General features: G+C 39.0%; 2 protein-coding genes across 4 annotated transcripts in view; both read left to right on the plus strand.

Annotated features, from left to right (window-relative positions):
- The window catches only part of mctp1b (multiple C2 domains, transmembrane 1b), a 31,051-nt gene extending 26,690 nt beyond the window's left edge, over positions 1–4,361 (plus strand). For all 3 annotated transcript variants that reach the window (XM_063889339.1, XM_063889342.1, XM_063889340.1), the window contains 8 exons: positions 401–475; positions 596–715; positions 1,205–1,315; positions 1,432–1,485; positions 1,565–1,674; positions 2,030–2,139; positions 2,213–2,310; positions 2,802–4,361. In XM_063889339.1, coding sequence (XP_063745409.1) covers positions 401–475; positions 596–715; positions 1,205–1,315; positions 1,432–1,485; positions 1,565–1,674; positions 2,030–2,139; positions 2,213–2,310; positions 2,802–2,873 — 750 coding nt within the window. In that variant the 3' untranslated portion in view covers positions 2,874–4,361. The remainder of the gene's footprint in view (positions 1–400; positions 476–595; positions 716–1,204; positions 1,316–1,431; positions 1,486–1,564; positions 1,675–2,029; positions 2,140–2,212; positions 2,311–2,801) is intronic.
- A 2,379-nt stretch (positions 4,362–6,740) lies between these two features.
- arrdc3b (arrestin domain containing 3b) lies at positions 6,741–19,356 on the plus strand. The gene is given in 9 exon segments (XM_063889791.1): positions 6,741–7,333; positions 11,073–11,154; positions 12,026–12,173; positions 12,275–12,377; positions 12,496–12,752; positions 15,723–15,870; positions 16,135–16,223; positions 16,225–16,293; positions 16,864–19,356. Coding segments are annotated over 9 exon segments (1,254 nt in total). The 5' UTR covers positions 6,741–7,053; the 3' UTR covers positions 16,942–19,356.

Genomic DNA, 19,356 nt, shown 5'->3' on the forward strand with positions numbered 1-19,356 from the left:
GAGGTTTGAAAACTTTCCCAAAAATGTATTCAAAATAAATGTAAACATTTCAGAAAAAATAACTGAAAATGTTAGAAAATGATCAAAGATATTTCACATATATGAGAAAACTTTTGGAAAGAACATGCAAAAAAAACATCTGAAATATTATATAAAAAAGGAAGGAATAATAACATCTAATGACCTCATAGGATATGATGTATGCAGCAGATTAAGCCGGTCACCAGTACACAAAGTAGGTATAATGAGCACAAACAGCCGGAGTGAATATATTTGATAAATAAAAGTCAGACAGAAATTCCCCAAAACGTATTAAATAAATGAGAAATGTAATGGAAAATATCTAAAAATGTTTAGAGAAATTGTGTTGAAATTGAAAGATGTTCTTTGATGTCTTCAGGTGAAAGCAGCGATGAAGTCTATCGTCCCCGCAGAGCAGAAATACATCGAGGAGGAGCCCAAAGTCTCCAAACAGGTTCATGTGTATTTCTATTCAATATGGTGGTGAACAGTGTTCCTGCAGATCCCCATACACACCCAACATATAATGTAACCTATTTTAATTTGTGCCTGTGTGTACCTGTGTGTGCTTTAGCTGCTGCAGCAGAACTTCAACCGGGTGAAGAGGTGCATCATGGTCCTCATCAGCTACGGGACATACATCAACAGCTGCTTCGAGTGGGAGTCTGCACAGAGGAGCATCATCTCCTTTGTGGTAACACACACACACACAAACACACACACACACACACACACACACACACACACACACACACACACACAAACACACACAAACACACACACACACACACACACATACACACACACTCAAATGTCATTTTTTTCAGTATTTTTCAATTTCTTCAAAATAAAGTTCTATATGTTTAAATTTCTCTAATAAAATGACACAAATTACCATGTTGTTTTGTTTCTCAGCCAGTGCAGGTACTACACATTTAGAGAGACAGGGGAGGTGGATAATTTTTGGGGAAAAAAACTCTGAATTTCTTAGATTTAAGTCATAATTTTCTGAAACATTTTTCAAAATAAAATCTGAATTTTTCAAAAAATAAATCCACACTCACTGTAACTCGGGGGGGCTGCAATAAAAAAAAGGACACACACACACACACACACACACACACACAGGATTACATTGCCTGCGTTTGCTCCGAATACACAGTACCTGTTCCCTGTGTTCCAGATGTTCGTGCTGGTGGTCTGGAACTTCGAGCTCTGGATGCTGCCGCTCGCTCTGCTGCTGCTGCTCATCTGGAACTGCTTCTTCTGCTGCAGCAGGGACTCGGCCGACACGGTGAGAAGATGTTAAAATAATCCCTTTTCTTGGTGCAGTAAAACACACACACAGGCACACTGTCAGCTCGGTCTGGTGGAAGAAATATTCCAAACCTGTTTTATTTCCTGCTGCAGTCGATGGAGGCCATGTTTGATTGGGAGGATGAAGAAGAGGACAAAGAGGATAAGGTACATCGTCATGATTCAGCTGCTCAGATAGGAGTTATGTTTGACTGAATTAATGTTGATCTTTCTCTTGATATTTAAGGAGTCGGAGCACAAAGGCTTCATGAACAAACTGTACGCCATCCAGGACGTCTTCATCAGCGTTCAGAACGCTCTGGACGAGGTGGCGTCGTACGGAGAGAGGATCAAGAAGTGGGTATCCGGGGGGGGTCAAAACTAAAAATGTATTCACAGTTGAAGATCTCTTCACTAGAAGATGAGGTAGTTAAAGCAACACCATAGGGCCATTGCCGGCCATTTGCAGAATTTCTTGGATTTAAGTAATCATTTTGAATAACATTTTTCCCCAAAATCAAATGTTCATAGTTCCTCGCTTTTTTTTTTCTTCGTCTAAAAACATTTGTTTAATAAAAATACAGATTTTCTTTTTTGAATTCAGTATTTTTCTAAAATAATTTCTCGATTTTTTCAAAAGTATCAAAAATGATTTCAGTATTTCCAAATGTTATATTACCCCCCTTCAATCTGTGTTTCCTCCCCCCTGCAGCACGGTGAACTGGACAGTGCCTTTCCTCAGCTGGTTGGCAATCGCAGCCTTGTGTTCGGCCACCGTCCTCCTCTACCTCATCCCTCTGCGCTACCTGGTGCTGGCCTGGGGTCAGTACTGCTCTAACAACACCGATACATAAAGTATAAATACTGCATGTACTTAATCTCTCCTCTCCTGCAGGGGTGAACAAGTTCACGAAGAAGCTGCGCGACCCGTACATGATCGACAACAACGAGCTGCTCGACTTCCTGTCCAGAGTTCCCTCCGACGTGCAAGTGGTGAGTAACTTCAGAGGGGAGGATGATTAATAATGCTACTACATTATATATTTAATAAATGTGTAAATAGTCTGCTTGACTTCAGACGTTTAATTTGTCCCTCAAAAGGCCGTTATTAATGCAGAACAAGACTCTGGTGTAATGTGTGCACAGTAACAGCTGCAACACCCAAATACATAATATAATGAACAGAAGAATTCTGATTTTAAAGGAAATGTTAGTTTCCAATATCTGCTACCAAAATCTATCAAAGTAAAATTAGATTAAAAAGCTATTTATTAATTCATGTTAAACAGTGTGTGCTGTTCATTAGAACGCCCTGTTCATTCTCACTTCATTTGTTTGGTATTTATTTTAATTTATTTAGGTTTTTAAATCCTAAGGAAATAAATTAGTCCAGATAATAAAAACCATCTTCAAGTTTGAATGTCAATCTTTGGTTTTAATTCAGGTATTTATTTGTTTAATTACATTTTCTGTTTCTTTTCGAGATGCATTACCGGGAGCTGAAGGTGGATCCGGGTCAGAGTCCCAGCAAACGCAGAAGAACGATCCAAAGTTAGCGTCTCTCTTCCTGTAAACGCTCTAAATTACTTTTATTTGGATTCTTCTTCTCGTGCTTTCCTTTATATACAGACGATGTAAACGTTTTTTTATTATTACTGTGGAAACACTTATTTTGTATTTCTTGTAAAGAGTGTTTATCTCCTGTGAAACACAGTGTGTGATACTGTGTGTTATGAGTGTGTATGTTACACAGAGTATGCATGTTCTGTATGAAGGCGTGACGCTGCTGCTGCATGAAGGTTTCATTCATATGTTTTATTATTTCTAACTCGATGTGTGTGTCGGTAGAGATGCATGTACTGCAGTATTTATACACACAGTCAAATAGTATGTCAGATCCACGGAATATTGAACATGCAAAGCTTTTTTTTAACAGTATGAGCTCTGTCAAATACCTACGGGACTAGTGGCAACTTAAAATATGTATTTTGTAATATTGGTTTGCAGGTTAAAGGGGCATTCCAACATTTTTGCACACGTAGAGTTTAGACAATTAATGCAATAAATAATATTACCTTCATTTCCTCCCGTCAGAGAACAGCGCTATAACTATCATTTATTATTATTAACCAATCAAATATTTGAGGTCAATGCACGAGCGATGGAATTAATTGTATTATTATAGCAGTAACAAAGAGACACATATACATTCAGTTTGTATAGCAGCGCTTTACTTTCAACCCTTTAACTACATTTATTTTATAATAAATTCTTATCTTTTGCAGGTGAAAGAGGCACTTCACCATGTAGAAATGTAATTGATTAATTTAGAGAGTAATCGGCTGCTGAAACCTTAATAAAAATAACTACATTTTAATAATATTGAGTTTAACTTCACGCTGGACTTTTTGCTTTTTAATTAAAATAAATCTGAAGTCTTCCTCCATCATCGTCCTGTAATGGTACTAATGAAAGTATTGAGTATGCACTTAATTACATGTATATGAAGCCATATCTGTGTTTAAAAGAAGAGCAAACATGAAGCAAAAACAACATAAAACATGTATTTTATTTAGCTATTTTTAATCCTGATATCATTCGTTTATAACTCAGTTTATTTGTATTTATTTTAAGTTAAAATGATTGCATTTTGACTAACTCTCCCTGTCCAATTTATTTTAATTTCCTTTAGTTTGCTGCTAGTTTTCTGAGTGTACAGCCACCGTCCTGCAGGTCCTCCTCTCTGCAGGGCTTCAGGTGTTCTGGGATTTCTTGCATGTGTGTGTGTGTGTGTATAAATGTGTCATTTTGTACGTGTCAAAGTGCTTCTGCATGAATGAAATATATGCAAAGTGCATTTATGGATACTGAATGTATTTAAGATGTGACGTCAGATCCACCTGAGCTGCAGGTAAAGGAGGTTTGTGGGGGTTATATCTGACATAAACCCTCCCCATGTCTTCTGCCATTGGGTATTTGCTGCTGATTACAGGCTGTAATTACTGTGTAGTTTGTCTGAGGAAATATATTTCTACGCAGATCCAGCTGACTTCTGTTTTTATTGTATTATGGAAAAGGGAAGTTCAATTTATATTCCGCTGTAATGTTTCTTTTTTGTTATTATCATTCATTTCGACTTTATTTTATCTTCTTCTTTCTTCTTTATCTTTTGAATTATTTTTTTCCAAAAATCACAATTTTTCTTTTCTTTGAAAAACTACTTTTATGTTTCCAAATAACTTAAACTAAATAATAATACAACTTTCTTTTCTATCACACCCCAGAGGCTTCGTCACAGAACTATAATTACATGTGTTGTGTTTATTCATTATGAATCAACATCAATATAAATGGATTTATATTTCCTTCTCTTTACTCTATTTTAGTCTGTGCTCATGCATGTAGCTTTAAGAACTACACTTCCCATGATGCTTTGCGGGCTGTGCGCAGGAAGGTGGAAATTGCAGCGATTCAGTTATCAGCTATTTATAGCCTGTGTTTACATTGATTAAAGTAGCATGCAGTTGTTTAACAGCAGCTGCTGTCTTCGGGGAGCCTGGAGGTAGAGCGGATTCTCCTGGATCACTTTTATAAAGAAGGAACTGAAAAACAGGAAAACTTTCAGCAACTTTTTCTGGGAATGAAGTTAAAATTCTGGATCCGAGAAAAAAATGTCATCGGAATATGTAAGTGAAAACTAATTCATCAAATGTTGTTCATGATGTCTGAACATGTAATGTGTTGGCCTTTACCAATACTGTTGTTACTTCTGTTTGTTTAGAATTCTTCACTCATTCTTTAATTATACCTTTTATTTTCACAGGACATTTTTTATCTGAGTTTTTGAAATCATTTTGTATTTATAAATTACATTTAATTACTATTAGTTTTTTACTTCAATTCTTTAGTGTATTTAATTTTATTTTTTATAGCTGATTCATTTGAACCTTTTTATTATTACATGATTGTTTTTATTTTTCCAAATGAAATAAGTACATTTAATATTTTATTTGGGTCATAGAATTTTTACTTTCATTTTGTGTTGCAGTTAAACTACTCCCCTTCTTTGTAGAGAATAATGTCACAGCAGCGCTTCGTCCAGCAGAGGGACTCATGTGCTTTCTTAGAGACTCCTGCAAAACCACCACTTTAAACAGTTGAATAGAATAAGTATTCACAGGTCACAGGTCACAGGTCACCGTCCTGATGGCCTGAGGACAGAAACCCCGGTGGTTTTCTGGTTTTAAAGAAGAAGCTGGAACCAGCCAACTATTTAGAAAATGGAAAAACCTTTATGTCATTTCTTAAAGAAGCCTTATTCTTCTTCTGTGGTTTTCCCTCTCCTGTAGTGTGTTATATAGGTTAATAGCTAGATAGGCTGAGGGACATCTCTAAGTGGTTGACCAATCACAACAGAGCCAGCCAGCTAACCAATCAGAGCAGACTGGGCTCTGGTTTCAGACAGAGGGTGAAAAGAGGTGCTGCAGCACAGGCAGTATGATAACCATAAAGAGACACTACATACTGATATACACCTGAACATCAGCAGGAGAGGACTCTTTAAAGTAGAGACTCTACATACTGATATACACCTGAACATCAGCAGGAGAGGACTCTTTAAAGTAGAGACTCTACATACTGATATACACCTGAACATCAGCAGGAGAGGACTCTTTAAAGTAGAGACACTACATACTGATATACACCTGAACATCAGCAGGAGAGGACTCTTTAAAGTAGATACACTACATACTGATATACACCTGAACATCAGCAGGAGAGGACTCTTTAAAGTAGAGACTCTACATACTGATATACACCTGAACATCAGCAGGAGAGGACTCTTTAAAGTAGAGACTCTACATACTGATATACACCTGAACATCAGCAGGAGAGGACTCTTTAAAGTAGAGACACTACATACTGATATAGCCTACACCTGAACATCAGCAGGAGAGGACTCTTTAAAGTAGACACACTACATACTGATATACACCTGAACATCAGCAGGAGAGGACTCTTTAAAGTAGAGACTCTACATACTGATATACACCTGAACATCAGCAGGAGAGGACTCTTTAAAGTAGAGACACTACATACTGATATACACCTGAACATCAGCAGGAGAGGACTCTTTAAAGTAGAGACTATACATACTGAACATCAGCAGGAGAGGACTCTTTAAAGTAGAGACACTACATACTGATATACACCTGAACATCAGCAGGAGAGGACTCTTTAAAGTAGAGACACTACATACTGATATACTTTATTGAATTATCTTATTAAAAGTGTATTTAATTAAACATCCTTAGAGAAGACATCTCCTACTAGTCAAACAGTCTGAAATGCAGTTCGTTCGTTCGTTCGTTCGTGTGTGTGTGTGTGTGTGTGTGTGTGTGTGTGTGTGTGTGTGTGTGTGTGTGTGTGTGTGTGTGTGTGTGTGTGTGTGTGTGTGTGCCGGCCGGTGGCTGCGCACATGCTCAGTTGAGGTTATTTTTGCGCACGGAGGCTTTAAGAGCTCCGGGCTGCAGGAGCCGGCAGCAGAGACCCGGAGAGAGAAACACCGGGAGCAGCGCAGACAGCTGGCCCAGCAGCGGTGCGTCTCTCTCGGATGAACCTACACCGAAACACCCCGCCGCCCCGGCTCTTCGGCTTGGGCACCCGGAGCTAAGGCGCATGTGCCAAACGCTTTTACGCGCAACTTAAAGACTCTTTTTGATAACATTTCCCATCATGGTGCTGGGCAAAGTGAGGGTCTTGGCCATCTACTTCGACAGCCTGAATGAGAACAACCTGCCCGCTTTCTCTGGGGGGGATCTGGTGTCTGGGAGGGTGGTGGTGGAGGTGACCGGGGATGTGCGGGTGAAGAGTCTGGATGTGACCGCACGAGGGGTCGCCAAAGTCCGATGGACCGAGTCTAGAAACACCGGGGCCAACACGGCTTACACCCAGAACTACACCGAAGAGGTGGAGTATCTGCACCACTACGACACCCTGATAGGAGAGGAGAGAGGTAAGCATGGCCAAACTTCTGACAAAACTTTATTAATAACAGGGAGTTTAACAGAGCCCCAAAACCTCCATCAGTGAGTGGTGCTGATGCAACAGCTGATGCACTCCGCTGCGGTCCTGCTCGCGGTAAAAACACTCCTGGGTCATCACATTTAACATTCTTAGGTGAATAAAATGACGCTTTTTGACAGATTGATGACATGTTGAGCCGCTGTGAGCAGCAGGGGGGAGAAGTTGTGGTCCATGTTTGCGTGAAAAAGGAACGAAATCGCGTCAAATTCGGAAGCAAATTTCGTTTTTTCCCGATGTTTTCTACAATATTGAGTAAAAGTAAAAAGGGATTAAACATTTTAACTGAATTCATCATGAAGCCAGGCTGACTATAAGGCAACTCCCTTTGTTAGAAGCGGTTCAAACCTGTTCAGAAACTGCCAGAGAGGAGGGGGGAGGACCCGGCTGACTGTGTGTGTGTGTGTGTGTGTGTGTGTGTGTGTGTGTGTGTGTGTGTGTGTGTGTGTGTGTGTGTGTGTGTGTGTGTGTCAGCTGCTTGTTGAGCCTCCCTCCACCACTTCCTCCTCCACCTGTGTGTGTTTCTCTGTTTCCACTTGTGTTAAATGTGATGCAAATGATCGGGAGGACAGTTAGCTTTCATTGACATCCGCCAGCAGGGATCTGTGACGTCACTTTCCGCCAGTTTAATACTCCCAGTGAAACCAGTACGAGGTCTAGCATATCAACACTATGAACTGTGTCAATGTGGGATCATTTAAGGACACGCCTGGACCTCATGGAGAAGGAAGAAGGGAGTTTCCGAGGGGGACTTCATTCCGTTTATCTGCAGTCTGAACACACTTCCTGTCAGTGTTTGGTTTATTATGGGATGGAGTTCAGGGTCAAGGGTTAATGAGTAACAAAAACACTTTTATTTCACTTTAAGGGATGAATTTATTTAATCAGACTTGAAGAAATATGTTGCCCATATAGGAATACGGATAATACAGACATTTGTGTTATTATTAATATTATCATGGACAGAAAACACCTCAAATATTTAGTATTTTAGAGAAATAACTTTATGATGTTTGCACTTCAAGACGTACAAAAAGAAATAGAAATATGTTAAGTCTCAATATAAGGATTAAAAAAAGTCACGGGATATCATAAAATATATTAATGATAAAAAATGTAAATCCTAAAAATCGATTCATTCTATTATTAATCCCTAAAACTGACCAATGAAAGGAAATGATGGGGTTGTGATATTTAAGTGTTGAAAAATATGTCGAAGCAAAAGGTTTATTTCATATCTTACACTTTTAATTTACATTCATTCAAACTAGAAAACCTTTCCCTGACATATAAACTAAACAATGTAAATAAAATAACAACTAATTATTAATAATAATAATTATAATTATTATTATTAATAATTATAATTATTATTATTATTAATAATAAATAAAATAGTAGAATGGAATTTCTGCATCAGGCAGCCTTTATAACACCTGCGTTTAAAGGCATAGAGGTGCATTAATTGCATTTATGATCCATTAAGAATGCTGATAAGTGTAGAAGATATAAAATATGTCGGTTGATGGGAGACCAGGGAGGAAACTGCTCTGGGCTTTATTCAGCTATGTATGTAATTAACGTGTAGTCAATGCACTGGAACAGTTAATGCATATTAATGGGGGTTTCTTCACTCCATGACATCGTTCTGTCAAGTTTCCATTGAATCGGGCGAGCATTCTTCCCCTCATGCTGGGGGAAAACCAACAAACCAACTGGAATCATGACCTGCTTATGAATGAGGTTAAAATTAAGGTCACGCTGTTCAGGTTTACACTGAAAAATGTGTCGTCTATCTCAGTGATCCATATCAAGAGTGTGTTTACCTTGTTATATATTTATACGTTTTGGTTCCAAGATTCTAACTACAGTCAGCTTTTAGATATCACCTTAGGACAACTAGTGGTCAGAAAATGCCAAATAAAAACCCAGAGTAAATCAAACGGAATGTGAGAAGCTCTTAGTTTAGAGTTTACATTGAGCTTGGTTGTCCTCACATAGTTCAGCTTTACTCTGGAAATTGTCCTTTGAGTACTTACGGTCTTGACATATAAGAAATACGAATCTGTTGGATCCGTATCACGAGTTTATATATTATATTTATTATAATCATTCAGAATGTTGAGCTTTATAAGAGATTACACTTCATTGTCCTTACACAGAACCATGTAAAGCTTTTAGCATCCAAACAGAAGTGCAATTCAAGTGCAGAGTAATGAATTTACATATAATAAGTAAAGAAAATATTGAATATACCGTGGAGATGTAATCAATAATATACATTTAAAGACACTTTAGACAATGCATTGAACAGATGAGTATGGTATAGAACACATCCCTACTTCACATCACAGTCTACACATTACTGTCGAATAAACCCTACAGTGTGTTGAAGTGTGATTTTTATTAACTGTTTCCAAGTTTAAGATGTTTAAATTGTACAAAAACGTTTAAAACTTTTTGCATGTTCCTGTTTAATCTGTGCATTCTGTATTTCCGTGTTTAAATCTGAACAAATAAAAGGCTCTGAAAGACCTTTCCCTCCTGTCGTCATTATTCAGTTTAGCGTGAGAGTTCCTACCTGTTGGTTTCAGATACTGAACCCCCCCCCCCTTTTAATCTCGTGCAACACACCACATGGCTGTACAAATGTGGGGAGGGCTTGTCAGGGCGGAACCAATCGGATCGCAGCATGTTATACATATCACACTTCTCCACCAATGGGGAGTCACGTTGTGGTGCATGCGTTGGAGTTTCCAGCTGAAGGAAGCTGCTCAGGCTGGTTCATACCGGTCTGCTCCTGCTGCCGGGGAACACACACACACACACACACACACACACACACACACACACACACACACACACACACACACACACACACACACACACACACACACACACACACACACACACACACACACACACACACACACACAAGCATGCATGCAAGCTGTTCATGGCAGCCAAACACACACTCCGAACACACACACACACACATGCAGGCTGTGCTGAGGTGGCAGGAAGTAAAAACGAGGACATTTAGAGTGTGAAATAAAAACAACAACAGAAGAAATGAGGAAGTGGAGAGGTCAACTTTTTCTTTACCACAGGGTGTGTTTACTTCTGCAGCTGATGCAGAGATAAACTGCTCAAACAGGACCTCAAAAACATGCGAATTAAATCAGTTTGTTGCCACGTAGGTTTTCACATGCAAGGACTCCAATATTAAACAAAGAGACACTGAAATAAAAAAAGCAGAAGTAACACAAAGTGATCAAAGACAATAAATAAATAAATTCATAAATTCTATCAAATAAAACATCCAATAAAATAAAAGCAGAAGTATTCAAATAAAAAAAAACACGCTCTAAAAAAAGATATGAAAACAAAAATCAACAAAAACAAAATAAAAGGAATAATAAAAATATACAAAATCAGAAATGACGAAAATCGATTAAGAAAACGTAACATAACAAAATTCAAGGCGGACAAAACAAAAGTAATTCAAATAGAAACCCTAAACATAATGACATGGTGTTAAGAAGACGTCTCCATGCTGTTTGCTTCCAACAATCATCACCTGCATCTTATCTACAGAAAGCAGGAAGCATGAATCCACAGAGCAGTGAAAACTGTGTCTTGGTTTATAAACGTGTTCCTTTATGTTTCAGACGAGGACTGTCCGGAGGAAGGTCTGACGGTTCTGCACGCCGGATTACACGAGTTCGCCTTCAGCTTCAACCTGCCTCAGATGTGAGTATTGAAGTATATTTACTCAAATACAACCTTAAAGTACTTTCCTTCAGTGTTTACATTCCCTGCTTCATCATCCCTCTCCACTCAGAGGGGGGACTTTTACTGAGTGGAACAAGTATAGTAGATGCTGCACATGGTTCAACGAGGTGGTGAAGAATCAGTGTCAGAACTTTAAAAACCCCGGGGGAATTGTCTTCCTTTTTGTTTTGCAACAGTTAAGAAATAGAAGATAAATAGAATCAAATATTATATAAACATTAGAAGCATAATCTGCAAAAATAAAATAAGAAATTTGAGTAAAATGTCTAAAAATAGTATTAAAAAATATAAAATAACAATAAAAAATATATTAATAACAATAAAATATATAAAATAATAAAATATATAAAATAACAATAAAAAATATATTAAATAATAATAAAAAGACATAAACAATGATAATAATAATATATACAATACAAATGTTGTAATAAAATAATAAAGAAATACATAAATAGTAAAAATAATGAGTAAAACAGATGAGTAAAATGATGCTGTAAGTGCACTTAAACTCTTCTTTTTTCATCCAAACGTTTTTCAGAGTTATTTTAAGACCATATTTATACTTTTACTTAAGTGAAGCCACTGAGTACTTCAGACAGTTACACCCAGATACCCTGGCAGTACACAGACCCTCTAATGTACATTTGATCTGGGATTAATTACAGAGTTAAATCCCTGATCAAATGGAGGGTCTTGAGCATCTTCTCAGTGATTGTAATGGTTTGTTGAATGTCTGTTTCCCGGAATCCTCTCCTAATAAGTTTCCTTGTTGATGTCCAACTTGTAAAGTATTATGCTATCGTACTAATGCTCTGGGTTTCTGCAGGGCTCTGGCCACGTCCTTCGAGGGGAAGCACGGCAGCGTCCGGTACTGGGTGAAGGCGGAGCTGCACCGGCCCTGGCTGCTGCCGGTCAAAGTGAAGAAAGAGTTCATTGTGTTCGAACACATCGACATCAACACGCCGCTGCTGCTGGTACGAGGCTCTGCACACACTCACACACTCTCTCACAGAGCCGGGACACACACACATCTTAGAAGTTCAGATGCTGAAGGGTCGATGGTTGTGTGTTCCAGGCTCCTCAGGCCGGGTCCAAAGAGAAGACTCTGTGCTGCTGGTTCTGTGCCTCAGGCCCGATCTCCCTCAGTGCCAAGATCGAGAGGAAGGGCTACACCCCAGGTGAAAAGACCCTCCTCTTCACTCCTTCATCTCTTCCTCCTCCTCCTCTTCCTCACTCCTCACTTATGTCGCTTCTCTCTCAGTCCGGCAGACTGATCTCTTCTCCCTTCTCTCCAAGGCGAGTCGATCCAGATCTTCACCGAAGTGGAGAACTGCTCGTCCCGGGTGGTGGTTCCCAAGGCGGCGCTGTACCAGACGCAGACCTTCTTCGCCAAGGGGAAGGGGAAGCAGATCCAGCAGCTGGTGTCCAACCTGAGGGGCGACCCCCTCCCACAGGGCAAGAGCCAGAGCTGGGAGGGCAAGCTGCTGAAGATCCCCCCCGTCTCCCCCTCCATCTTGGACTGCCCCATCATCCGGGTGGAGTACGTCCTCGTGGTGAGTTCAGACTAAAGTGTAGGACCAGAAATAAACTCTAGAGGAACACAGACCCCTCCCTCAAGTTAAAGTAGGGGTTTCATAAGGTATAAACACTCTCAAAATTCCCTAAATACAAAATGATCATGCAGTAGAAAAGGTTATAGTACATTTAGCAAAAAGTCAATACAAATGCATTTAAAATATACAGTTCAGATGCAGGGAAAGAGATGCCACATGTTCAGGTAAGAGAATACTGAATATAAAAACAGATGTACAGTTGATAAAAAGTTTATAGAATATGAAAGAAAACAATGTGAAATGCAGTAAAAGGGAATAGTAATTACCATAAAACATGGACGGTTGCAGTAGAAAGTAAGTTCTAAATATACAGTTCAAGTCGTAGGAAAAAAGTGTATTAAAATAAAAAAACATCAAGATATAAAATATCGGATTACTGTACAGAACAAGCTCGAGAAAATATAGAAATATAAAATCAAGAAGCAGTAAAAGTATGCGTTAAATATGGAGTTGAGAAGTACAAAAGTATACAAGATGTTGCAGGAAATGTGTATTAAATCAGAATATAAAATCATAAAACGTTCCAAATTGTCAAATTTTAGAGCCTCCAAAGTCCTGAAAGAGGTCTTTTTATTTTTGCATTAAAGATCAATTAAATATAATAATGAATCCTATAAATTAAGACTGATTGTGTGTGTGTGTGTGTGCGCAGGGGCGTCAGAGTACACAGTGTTCAAATATCTCACACACGTCCCCTGTCGTGTGTAACGCACCATAGGTCATGTGTATATGAAAATACTCCTACTACACCCCGGGGGCTCAGATGAAGCGGTCCAAATGTTTGTCAAACACACACACACCCTATGCGTGCAGGTGTGTGTGTGTTTTATGCAGTACAAGCAGTACAAAAGTTAACAAAATATGCAAAAGAAAACCAAAGAAATTCCATAAAAAAGTCGAAAAATGTGAAAATATGAAATTAAAACGCAGGAAGAATTAATGCAAAATATACAGTTAAGATGCAGTTTGACTAAATAACTAAATAATGAGACATGTGTTATAATGTTATAATAATGAGACATGTGTTATAATAATGGGACATGTGTTATAATAATGAGACATGTGTTATAATAATGAGACATGTGTTATAATAATGAGACATGTGTTATAATAATGAGACATGTGTTATAATAATGGGACATGTGTTATAAGAATGGGACATGTGTTATAATAATGAGACATGTGTTATAATAATGGGACATGTGTTATAATAATGAGACATGTGTTATAATAATGGGACATGTGTTATAATAATGGACATGTGTTATATAATGGAGACACTGTGTGATAATAATAAGACATGTGTTATAAACATGAGGACATGAGATATAATAATAGACATGTGTTATATAATGGAGACCATGTGTTATAATAATGAGGACATGTGTTATAATATGGGACATGTGTTATAATATTGAGGACAATGTGTTATAATACTGCGACATGTGTACTAATAATTGGGACATGTGTTTAATAAGGGACATTGTGTATCATACTGAGACATGTGTTATAATAATGGAGACATGTGTTATATAATGAGACATGAGTTATAATAAAGGGACATGTGTATATAATGACATGGGGACATTGTGTTATAAAGACATGTGTTATAATAATGGGACCAGGTTACATGTTATAATAATGGAGACATGTGTTAGAAGAAAGGACCTTGTTATACCATTCATAGAGACATGTGATATAATAATGGGCCATGTGTTATAAGACAATGTGTTATAATAATGGGACATGTGTTATAATAATGGGACAGTTATAAAATCATAAACTGTTCAAATTGTCAAATTATAGAGTCAAAGTCCTAAAAAAGGGACATGTGTTTTTATAGGGCATTTTAAAAAATACAATTAAATATAATAATGACATCTATAAATTTTAAATAATGAGTGTGTTGTTATGAGTGTGTGTATATATAGTGTGTTATATGGGTGTGTTATGTATGGAGTGTTTATATGCGCATGGGCGTCAGAAAACGAACAGTGTTATAATATAAAGTACATGTGGTGTAAGCAATAATAGACATGTGTTATAATAATACTGGTATACACCCCGGAATGGTTTAATATGAACGGTCAAATATAGTGGTAAATAACACACATGGTCAAATAATGCATGGTGTTAGTGTGTTATATATGAGTACAAGTGTTATAAAATGTAACATATTTATAATAAGGAACAAAGAATTCATAAAAAAAAGGTCAAAAAATGGTGGAAAAATGAATTTAAAAGCAGGTGTTATAAAATAGACATGTTTATGAAGTGTTATATAATGAGACATGTGTTATAATAATGAGATAATATGAGACATGTGTTATAATAATGGACATGTGTTATAATAATGGGACATGTGTTATAATAATGGACATGTGTTATAATAATGGGACATGTGTTATAATAATGGGACATGTGTTATAATAATGAGACATGTGTTATAATAATGAGGACATGTGTTATAATAATGGGACATGTGTTATAATAATGAGACATGTGTTATAATAATGAGACATGTGTTATAATAATGGGACATGTGTTATAATAATGAGACATGTGTTATAAAATGGGACATGTGTTATAATAATGAGACATGTGTTATAATAATGAGACATGTGTTATAATAATGAGACATGTGTTATAATAATGGACATGTGTTATAATAATGGACATGTGTTATAATAATGGACATGTGTTATAATAATGAGACATGTGTTATAATAATGAGACATGTGTTATAATAATGAGACATGTGTTATAATAATGGGACATGTGTTATAATAATGGGACATGTGTTATAATAATGGGACAGATATTTTGTCACAGTAATCCACTGTGAGGGGAGACTCTGATCAGTAACTGTACAGGAACACACACTCACACACACTTCCTGTTTGCGTGCAGGTGTATGTGGACGTACCCGGCGGGTTGAATCTGTCTCTGTCGCTGCCGCTGGTCATCGGGACGATCCCTCTGCACGCCACCACCTCCAGAACCTCCAGCATCAGCAGCTCCTGCAGCAGCTGGATGGGCCTGACGGAGAGACCCGAGGGTACGTACGGAGAACACAGCATATTTATTTCATTGTTCTTAATTTGAATTATTTTACATTTAATTATTATGATTTTATTTTGTTTATTTTATTCTTATTTTTATTAATAACTACATTTATTTAATTATAGAGAACTTCAAGGAAACCAAATTCTGTATTCCAAGCATCTCTAATGTGTGTGTGTGTGTGTGTGTGTGTGTGTGTGTGTGTGTGTGTGTGTGTGTGTGTGTGTGTGTGTGTGTGTGTCCTTTTTTTTTATTGCAGCCCCCCCGAGTTACAGTGAGCTGGCAATATCAGAGGCTCACAGGAGGGACTGTCTGCACGGCTGTGATAGGTCAGGGGTGGGGGGGGGCAGAGGACCAGGGATCTCTGCTCACTTACATCACAGAGTTCAGATATCTGCCCCCCCCTCTCTACGCTGAGGTACACACACACACACACACACACACACACACACACACACACACACACACACACACACACACACATACTTGAACAGCTATGATGCAATAAAGAACGATTAAAATACCCAAAAATACGGAGAAATGATGTAAATCAGTCTGAGAATATACCATAAAATGCAGTAAAAGGTGTATGCAAAATATATAGATTAGATGTAGGAAAGCAGCATACTTCAAATGTTTATAATAAATGCTAAATATCCAGTATTGTTGGTGAAAGGGTCAGGCTGCTGTTCCCCTCAGGCTTTACGCTAAGCTAACATCTGTGGCTGCATATACAGATGTGAGAGTATTTCCCAAAATGTTGAACTATTTTTCTAAACTTTCTCTCACTTCTGTGCTTTTTCCTGGAGTAAACAATCTAAATTCAAAGGTTTTGGGGGAATTTTTGAGTCAATTTGAGTCTTTCTGCATTCCTCACAGACGTGTCCCAAGGAGCAAGGGAACACACTTGACCTGTGTGACATTAGGGTGTGTGTATATATTTCCCCCTCCATCAGCAGCCTGTAAACATGCCTCCCCCTCCCTGTAGGTGGATCCGTACCCGGACCCCGTGGAGGTGTTCGGGGCTGCGGAGGTCAGGCGGCCCGACACGTGTCCGTCCCGCTGACGAGCTCCGAGCTGACGGGGCTTCTGCACAAAAACAAGACACCGTCACCCTGCAGCCGCACAGCCCCCAGATTATATATCACGTTGAAAAGGCCAGACCCTCATGTGAGTAGGGGGGAGGGAGGGGAGGCAGCTGACAGAGTATTCGGTGACGTATGGACCAGGGATTCTTTTGGAGCTTTGGATCATCGATATCCTGCGCTCGAGATGAGGCAACAAAAAAAGTTCTCTGAAACCACTGTAGGCTCCGAGGAGGCACGCTAAGATCTCAGGGAGCGTTACAGTGAATTTTGCACATACCGTTATTACTGTTTTTCTATTGGGAATGGGAAGGTGCATATCTTTGGAGGATTGCATCGAAATCTATCAGCTTTTACTAAACCATTGCTAGATGTGTTTTCGTCCAAAATGCATTAAGTACGCGGGGAATATTAATGAGCTTTCAGCAGTTAGGGGAGCGTTGTGTGGTTGATAAGAGTCGTCTTTACTTAGGAATTAAGAGAAGAACTGCGCCAATCTGGTGTTTGGAGCTATGGTTGGGGTACAGTTTCTGCTAATTTGGACGCTGGTGTCTAACTTACAATACAGGATGTTCACATCGACAGGCCCAATGACTGTACAGTCATCAGGAAGTCTGATAGCTAATGTGATGCTAACGGAACTGTAACGAAACGTCGGGGAGTCATGCGCAGTTAATCCACCGCTACATGGATGTGTACTGCGATATTTCTAGCACACATGTTCAGTATCTCCTGCTGACGTTGGCTAATGCTGTGCCTTAATTTGGATGCTAACATTAGCTTTTCATCTGAGTGCGTCCCGATGCAGAGTACGGCACTATGAGTACCGGGTGGGGCCCTTGAGTGTGGACACGCTGGACAACTCTCACTCAGCGACCGCCAGCTCGGCCTCACAGTGACTAGCCACGATTGCCTTGTGAACACAGCACTTGTAAATAAAAGCCACACACGTCTTTAATGCGTTGGCACAGCATCGTTGCTAGCTAGCTAACAGCAGCCACAACGCTAAGCGATCAAAACTCCTGCACAAGTATTCAAAGTGTCCGAGGATCCGTGTTAGCAGGAATAAGATGTCCTCTCTTTGTTTAGTTTGTTGGATTTGCTGTTACACCCTTTGACAAAACAGTGCCTACAGACGTGGCTTAAGAAGCTACACTACTTCCTTAGCTAACGTAAAGTAGCGTTAGCTCGTATCCTCCAAAGATGGCCGTCACCTTCCCATTCCCTCTCGGTGGTTTGATGTTCTGCAGATTGCCGCGGGCCTACACGCTGCAGCAGATTCTGTCCAAATAATAAGGCAACGCCTCGATTGTAAACGGCACATTTGAGACGGGACATAAAAAGCTAGACGTGGTTCTGGTTCTGGTGCCGGACTTCAGTTGGACTCTCGTCTCCCTGCGAACAAACAGAAAGAAGCAGAAGAAACGTGAAACACAAGTCCTGAATGACCACCGCGAGCAGTTCAAGTCGAGTTTCAATAGAGTGTGAGTGTGTGTGTGTGTGTGTGTGTGTGTGTGTGTGTGTGTGTGTGTGTGTGTGTGTGTGTGTGTGTGTGTGTGTGTATGAGAGAGAGAGAGTGTGTGTGTGTGTGTGTGTGTGTGTGTGTGTGTGTGTGTCTGTCTGTGTCTGTCTGTCTGTCTGTGTATGTGTGTGTGTGTGTGTGTGTGTGTGTGTGTGTGTGTGTGTGTGTGTGTGAGAGAGTGAGAGTGTGTGTGTGTGTGTGTGTGTGTGTCTGTCTGTCTGTCTGTGTATGTCTGTCTGTGTGTGTCTGTCTGTCTGTGTATGTCTGTCTGTGTATGTGTGTGTGTGTGTGTGTCTGTCTGTCTGTGTGTGTATGAGAGAGAGAGAGTGTGTGTGTGTGTGTCTGTCTGTCTGTCTGTGTGTGTATGAGAGAGAGAGTGTGTGTGTGTGTGTGTGTGTGTGTGTGTGTGTGTGTGTGTGTGTGTCTGTCTGTCTGTCTGTCTGTCTGTCTGTCTGTCTGTGTGTGTATGAGAGAGTGTGTGTGTGTGTGTGTGTGTGTGTGTGTGTGTAAACCCAGACAGGGTCTAGAGAAAAAGCACAACTCAGACCAACAACAAACCGAAGCTTCTCGCTGTATTTTTATTTTTATTTTATTAAACATGGATGTAAAGAAGCTTCGTGCTCGCAAACGAAAAAGCACCGCAAAAAAAGATAAAGATGTTTACAGATGAATTTCTCAAATGTTGTTAAGACTTCTTCCACCTAAAAACTGCAAAGTGCAATATATTTTTGTATTTGTGATTTGTTTGCACTAGTTTTTCTTATACTCTGTTGCTGTTTATTCCATTTATGTGCATCATATATTATTGTCATGATCTTATTGCTGTCATGATCAACTTTTGATAAAATAAAAAGGTTTATTTTATAAAATAAAA

This window comes from Eleginops maclovinus, chromosome 8 (genome assembly GCF_036324505.1).
Source record: "Eleginops maclovinus isolate JMC-PN-2008 ecotype Puerto Natales chromosome 8, JC_Emac_rtc_rv5, whole genome shotgun sequence".
NCBI lineage: Eukaryota > Metazoa > Chordata > Actinopteri > Perciformes > Eleginopidae > Eleginops > Eleginops maclovinus.